This window comes from Lissotriton vulgaris, chromosome 9, assembly GCF_964263255.1.
Source record: "Lissotriton vulgaris chromosome 9, aLisVul1.2, whole genome shotgun sequence".
NCBI classification, from domain to species: domain Eukaryota; kingdom Metazoa; phylum Chordata; class Amphibia; order Caudata; family Salamandridae; genus Lissotriton; species Lissotriton vulgaris.
This window is the reverse complement of record NC_141697.1, coordinates 33,713,928-33,721,846: the sequence shown is the minus strand read 5'-3', so window position 1 is coordinate 33,721,846 and position 7,919 is coordinate 33,713,928. Positions and strand designations below refer to the sequence as shown.

Sequence of the window (7,919 nt, the reverse complement as noted above, 5' to 3'; positions counted from 1 at the left end):
TTTGCCGATGGTTTATAATATTTTAGTTAGAATTGAACGGCAAGGTATTCTATTTACATTATTTAACGAATGACTATTAAGAGATAATGTGGTCAGTTTTATGAAAACTGCTCGATCAGACCCGTCCTTTCATAATCACAAACAGAGCCCCTCTCTAAGATGGCGGCCAGCGCAGGGAATGTTCGGTGCATGGCTCACTTGGACTTTCACGCCCCCTCCCCGCAGTGCACTCTGGGAATCTAAAATCCACATGACGTGTCACTTCGTAAACCTCCCTCTGGTGTCAACTGTCAGTGTTAACACGCGACCAGTGCTCTAACCGCATAGCAATTTTAATGAAAGTACGATAAGATGCTGTGCAAACTACTGGGTAGTTTGGCGATGTATATCCGTTGTTTGGCCAATTAACGGAAAATCCTCAAGATGGCCGATCTGTTTACAGTGTTAACTAAGCCTTCAGTGCAGACGCTTCCGCTTGGTAAAGAGACGTGTAAGGTGACGTCACGGTCACGTGGCGTGCCCTCCCGGAAGTGGCCTGCCAGCCTGCAGGGTGGCGGCGCCATGGGCATGAAGGTGCTCTTCCTGCACCCGGACCTGGGCATCGGCGGCGCCGAGCGCTGCGTGCTGGACGCGGCGCTGGCTCTGCAGGCCCGGGGCTGCTCGGTGGAGGTCTGGACCGCGCACTATGACCGCCGCCACTGCTTCCCGGACTCCCTCGGCCTGCGCGTCTCCTGCGCCGGGGACTGGCTGCCGCGCAGCCTCGGGGGCCGCTGCGCCGCGCTCTGCGCCTACCTGCGCATGGTCTACCTGGCGCTCTACGTCGTGTTCCTCAGCGGCGCCGAGAGTGACGTGTTCTTCTGTGACCAGGTGTGCAAGGGGCCGGGGCTACCACCCGGACACTATTAGTTATTGATTGAAAGTGCCTTATCAAGAGGGCTGCAGGCATCTGTACAGGTTTTACTGTAGCTGTCTGTTTGATAAAAAATGGCCTCATTAATGAAAAGTGACGCATCGCTGCGTGAAAACAGCGATCGTCACTTTTCATTGCGCCCAACTTGCGACATGCCGGATGTGTCATAGTTACAATTGTAAATTGATACTTGTATAGCGCACTACTCACCCTCGAGGCGCTTGTACGAATACCGCTGTGGAACCCATCCTGGCTTTCCCTGTGAGGTGTCCACTCCTGGGCACCACCAAGGTGGAGGCTAGGCATCCTTATTGTTGTGGGGGCCGTTGTGGAGATTAAGCAAGCTATTGCCCAGAGTTGCAGAGTGGGACTCCATGATTGGAATAGGCACCGAGGCGAGAATGATCAGGTCTGTGGTATTTTGAGCCCACGACCCGCAGAGGATAGGAATTGAACCCTGGTCCTGGGCTAGCCATTGAGCCACACTTCTCCTATGATGCATCATGTCGCAAGGAGTTACAGATACGTCAGTATTTGACGTATCTGTAGGCGCAAAAATGAAGCATTGCTGGAGTGCGTCACAAAAGTGACGCAACTCCATCAAGGTGTCCTTTCACATGGGGCAAGTCCCGTGTGAAATGTGCCTGTGTTAGTCTTACGCCTGCTGTGAGGCAGGCGTAAGATAATGACGCATTTGCGTCCTAGAAGTGACACAGTGAAATCTCAGACTTCACTGCGTCACTTCTACGGGCTTATTTGCGTCAAAACGACCCCCCCTGCATACATTATACCTGGCGCAGGGGTTTGCAAAGTGACGCATCTACCTAGATGCGTCACTTTGAAATATAACGCAGCATGGGGCATTTTTTACCCTGCTGGTGCGTCACAAAAAGTGACGCACCAAAGGTGCAAAAGTGCCGCAAGGGCTCATATATAAACCCCTTAGAGTTTTAGTTGCAGCGCCCAAGAGCAGGAACGTAACAATTATTTGGAAAGAAATCCATAATGCATTGAGTGGTATCTTTTGATCTCTCAAAAATAAAGTTTGCATGAACCTTTATACGTTTGTTCTCAATAATGTGCAATAGTGTAAATATTTGCTTCATTAATATTGATAGAATTCCCTGGGATGTCATGGAACTCAGCATCCCAGTATTCTATGTTGTTTAATTGGTTACTGTTGTAAAAATGGTATCACAGGGACTCAAAATGAATGACAATTGGACTGCTTAAAACTTTGCCTATCTGCAGATTTTGAAGTTGAAACCTGTCCAGTATCATTTCGAGAACACTTTACACATGCAAATGTATCACAGGATGTTGAGCCAAGACTCTAACCTAGTTCCCCAGTTCCAAGGTCAGCAGCTCTGAATAAGAATCATTAATTGTACAGTTAATTAAAACTCACAATGTTAAAACTTTCTTCATTGAAATTATTTTGAACTCTATATTGTACTTATATCTCTGGCCATTACGCCACTCCCCCTCCCAAAGTCTTCAGCTTCTTCTCTTTCTAAATCTACCAGACTATACGTTATAAACCACAGATAGTGCTCGTCAACTCTGCTTTCACTGAACAAGATAATACTAGGTTCTTCCTCCTCATGTTGGCAAGCCACAGGTTAATTATTGGAACTTGGTATTTCAATCGAACTCCTTCAATCGTTCATCCTCAAAGCGCTGTGACTATGGAGTGTGCCCTTCCACCATATTGTGGTGTTTACTTAAGAGCAGACTCTGTTTAGAAGGATTATTCTTCCTTTCCCGGTGTTCTTGTCCTTCAGCCTGTGTCCTCATCTCTTTCTTACTCTGTGTCAGTGTCTTAGTGTGTCTCTACCACATGCCAGTGTCTCTAACTTCCACAGTCGGGAGCATCTGAGTCTTGCTGTCCTTGTGTAAGTGTCTTTACATTCATTGGCAGTCTATCCATTTTTTCTGCCACCATGCCTTTGTCTTTTAATTTTAGTTCGATCTTATCCACATCTTTGTGCCCTATTTGTATGTCTCTACCGTCTGGTGTCTGTATCTACACGTCTTTCTTCCCAGAACCTCTCTCTTTAAATTTGTGTATTGGTCTCTGCCTGCTAGTGTCTATTTCTCTACATTCTAGTTTCAGTGCATCTACGTCTGTATGTTGTGGTATGTGTATTTCTAAATCCTATCTGTGTCTTTGACACATTGCCCTGTTCTACATACTGGTGTCATTGGCTCAATGACTTTCTCCCCTTTGTCGGACTCTGAGTTTTAGGGCCCTTATGCCTTTCAGCCCTCGTATTTGTAATTGTCAGTGACCATCTGCCCCATTTTCGTGTCCTACAATTTTGTGACCGTGTTCCTTGTTTGCATTAAGTTCTAGTGGCAGTCTGTCAAGTCTTTTTGCCCCTGTGTCTCTCTTAATTTCTGTGGCTATACATCTGTGGCTGTAACTGTGTCTAAATGCCGGTCTCAGTATATCCCTACCTGTTACTTTACCTGTGTGTTGAAGTCCCAGTGTCTGTGCATCAACGCCTGTTACTTGTGTCAAGCTCCCAGTGTGTCTATCCACGCCTTTCTGCTCCACCCCCACCCTAAGTTGGAGTGTACCTGTGGCTCTTGCGTGAGCTCAGCACTGCTGCTTTCGGGCCTTTCACAGCCTTCAGACGCTTGCACTCATACTTTACTTGTGTCACAATGAAGTGCTGCCTGCCAGACTTTTCATGTCCTGCAACAAAGAGGAGGGACGGCCTTGGGCACTCCCATTGTGGTGTCTTTTCAATAGGTACAGCAATGGGACCACCACCTGCCAGACAACGAGGAAACTCGTAATCTGGTGGGAGGGCTCAGGGGTTAGAGGCGGCAGACCCGGATGCTGAGATCGGCCCTGGACCAGGGTTCAATTCCCCGCCTCGGCGGGTCTTGGGCTAAAAAATTCCACAGACTCGATAATTCTCGCTCCGGTGCCTTCTCGACTCACGGGTTCACACTCTGCGACTCTGGGCAATAGCTTGCTTAATCTCCACAACGGCCCCTCGCGGCGGGATGCCTGGCTTTCACCTTGTGGATACCCTGCCGGGGTTATCTCGCAGGGGAATACCAGGACGGGTTCCCTAAGCAAGCGCCGGGAAACCCTTTGTGGTAAGCTGTGCGCTATATAAGCTCAAATACATTTACATTTACACATTTATATAGGGCGGTGGTCGACTTTGGAGGACTGGGAGCGTGGTGCTGGCCTTGCGGTCCACTCCCAGATTGCCAATGTCCTAAGCAGGCCCTTAGCCCAAAGCTATAAACTGCACTCAAGGAGATATTTTTAAGTTATCACCTGGTTTTCTTGTAAAAAAGTTTTGTTACAGAAAGCAAACTAGTTAATTAACCAGATAGGTGAGCAAGCAGACTGACATAAAGTCCATCTCCAAAGAAAAGCTCAAACGTCTCTCCGTGCAAAACAACTTTCTAGTCAAAGGTCTCAGACAGGGCAGTTATTTCTGCTGGAAAAGTCTCAGTAAATCTGAACTGAGAAGACAAAGCATAAAAAGTCTTGGGTCTCATAACAATAATTCCAAAGCAAAAAATTCTGAAGTCAAAATTCTTCGTCCTCTCCAAATAGCATGTCCTGTTATAGTGATGTAGGGACTGATTGCATCACAAACACAACAAGATGATGGACAGAGTGCTGAAACTTTTCAACCACTCACCTCCAGTCACACATCTAGGTTTAATCCATCGTTCTTTTGCTCACTTACCCACCCCAGTTTGTACCCAGCCATATGCAAATCAGTCTTGACACCGCTCCTCATGGGAACATTCCAGTCCAAACTGCCAGGTCAGGTCCTCATTCATTTCATTTTCATCTTGCTTGCATCCTGCTTTTTTTCCACTTTGGTTTTGCCTCATTTGACATTTAATTCTTAGTTTTACTCAAATTATTTACTTGAATTGACATTGAGAGAGAAATATTTACATTTTCAACTTTTGTATTAAATTCTCATTTACTTGTTCTGGTAAGGTTGTATTCATAACTGCATAGTACTTAGGAACTTGATTGGCAAAGTTGTTTCTTAGTGTAATTATGTCTGTCCCATTTCTGTGTGTGGTAAGCTTTAACACCGCTAATTTATTTGGCAGTTTCAGATCATGTAACAGACCAAGATTGTGTTGTATCATGCCAATGGAGGTCATGAAACCCCGCTGTGCCCACAATTGTCCAAACTCATGCACCACTCCAAAACTCTACTATCAGTATGTTTTGAAACACTCCGTTTGTTGGCTATGCAGAAAGCAATAGTAATGATCAATTCAGCTATTTGTACCGAGTTTACATTACACACATTTGAGGCCTCCTCGTTGTAGTTAATGTGCAGACTGCCTATGCTGCTCGTGGGTTTCTATGAACATCTCTCAAACATGAGCCATCTACAAATCAAATTTGCCAATTTGAGTGGTGAATCTTGAATGTCTGGTCTTAGATTGGTCCATGATTGTATCACAGTGATGAGGTCATGTTCAAATTAATTTATTTGATCATCCTCAATTTTTTCTTAGCAATGTAAGCGTATGGCAGAGTAAAGTGAGTCACATTTTGTGACAGAAATATTTTCAGCAGCCAGTATTGTCTGATCATACTTAGTCATTCGGCTGCTGGTCAAATGCTGGGTCCTTAAGTAGATTAACATCTCAACAGAATGAGGCACTAACACGATAAACGTGTAACCCATTCCAATTGTTAGCCTGCTAAATGGCAATCGCAGTAATAGTAGTGTGAAAAAAGGTGAAACATTTGATAACACAACTAGGGGCGAGACCAGTATGTAAAGCACACAAATCAAATTAAAATATAACAAGTACCAATTTATTAATAAAAATACATTCTCCAAAGTTTATACAGGAACATATTCATTACAATGTTAAAAATACACAAAAATATGTATGGCTAAAATAATTATTACACAATATCACAAGAAATTAATTAGAACAACGGTGGCAAACAATGTAATCAGTCGACGCGCGTTTCGGCGTTGTCAAAACGCCTTCATCAGGAGCCACATACAGTCTGAAAAACATATTTTTTTAAAAAAATACACAGTTAGAGACATTTCTTCATAAAAAACTTTTTACCAACAACAAACATAAAAGATAATTCTTTGTGCTTACATATCATGGACAACCCTATATGAAACAGTTACCATATGTAACTGTAATTGATACAAACTATTTCATATCTATTTATATTTGAGCAGTAATCATCCCCAAGCTTTATTTCATGTGCCCAGGAGGGGAGAAAGCTATGGGAGTAAGGGGGGGAGCTGGGGGGGGGGGGGGGGGGGGGATTACATATTTTGTGAGGGATGCACAATAAACAATAAGGTAGAGCCTTAAGTATATGATCTCACAAGCATTTAGTTTTCTGTCCTATATTTGCTATCAAGTGTACAATATGTACAAATTATCTTTTAAATGACTATTCGAAAACTATAAAAATGGAAATAGTCTACATATAACTTCTCTTGATTCTGAAGTTCTCTTACCTAGTGAACACAGTATAGGTAATCTCTAATAAATCTGGATACGGTCCAACATCTGATTTCTTAGTCGTAACTGACACTTGGATTAGTCTAGTACGGCTATTTTGGTCTGAAAGAAATGTGCTGATTAATCATGTGTTGTCCTACTATATAAATATATAGAAACGATAGTTCTATTCATGCACCATAGTGTGCCCGATTACTTATGTGGCTAGGAGACCTTCTAAGCAAAGTTCTTATTAAGGCTGATTGTTCTTTTACTTTTATCACTGGATCTAATTGTAGATAAAACTCCCTAGAAAGGAGCATTCGCCTTTTTTACATTATCAATAAGGAGAAAACGGGTGCTTAAGAATTACTAAACGATCATGTCTGATTCCAACGATAGCACCTATCCAACTGGTTTTAGCCTATAACTAAGAATTAAACAAAAATAATGTATTGTCATTAGATGCACCTAACTATCTGCATTTGTCATATACTCACCATATGTATTAAAGGGAGTTGCTGACAACTTAATTAAAGCATCGGTTGCCGCTGTAATATCGATATGTATACAGCATGCTACAAAATGACAAGAAACAGGGATATGTATCATTGCGAACGAGTAGATGAAGGTTGCTTTCTCGTATCAGTGCAACTACACATCGTACTTACTTAAAAAGTCCGGGAGAATGCCGAATCATCAACCTGTCAAGAGCCGTTACAGTCACAATGAGTACTGATTCACATGCGTCTTGCAGCCGTTGGTATAGTATATAATCTTCCTACGAGGGAGTAAACGTATTGATCAATATAGCGCTGCAGGATTATGAACCGATTTTTAACTTTAGTATAACCCCTATGTAATGTCACGCCATGTTTTTCGCTTACCCGAGCTAAAAAGGAAATATCAGCCGGCAAAGCAGCTTTTAGGGTTCCGGAAAGGTTTCCGTTGCTAGCAGACTCCAGCAGCGTATCGCAGCCGTTGTTTGGTATATATTACGTCCTACGAAAAATATAGGGCAGTATTCGGTTACAAGGTGCTACGCCAGCATATCTCGATTAAAAAAAAAAAAAAAAAAAAAAAAAAAAAAAAAAATTAAAATTAAAATGCAAGCGGCACAGCCTAGCTTCACTGGTGGCTTACCGAAAAGGATAGGAATCGGTCCGTATCATCAACCTGCGGGCGCGGCGCACACGTCCTCAACCAGCGTCCCGCAGCCGTTGGAAAAAGTTAGTCGACCGGACTAATGGGCGGTGCCTATTTAAATACCTGGATGTATACGTCATTTACTTGTTCTGGTAAGGTTGTATTCATAACTGCATAGTACTTAGGAACTTGATTGGCAAAGTTGTTTCTTAGTGTAATTATGTCTGTCCCATTTCTGTGTGTGGTAAGCTTTAACACCGCTAATTTATTTGGCAGTTTCAGATCATGTAACAGACCAAGATTGTGTTGTATCATGCCAATGGAGGTCATGAAACCCCGCTGTGCCCACAATTGTCCAAACTCATGCACCACTCCA

General features: G+C 43.4%; 1 protein-coding gene across 1 annotated transcript in view; it reads left to right on the top strand.

The window, feature by feature from the left end:
* Window positions 1-483: 483 nt before the first annotated feature.
* ALG2 (ALG2 alpha-1,3/1,6-mannosyltransferase) overlaps window positions 484-7,919 on the top strand; it is a 30,565-nt gene continuing 23,129 nt past the window's right edge. Inside the window, exon 1 of the mRNA XM_086936988.1 lies at window positions 484-867. Within this exon, the coding sequence (XP_086793114.1) occupies window positions 562-867 (306 nt within the window). The 5' untranslated portion in view covers window positions 484-561. The remainder of the gene's footprint in view (window positions 868-7,919) is intronic.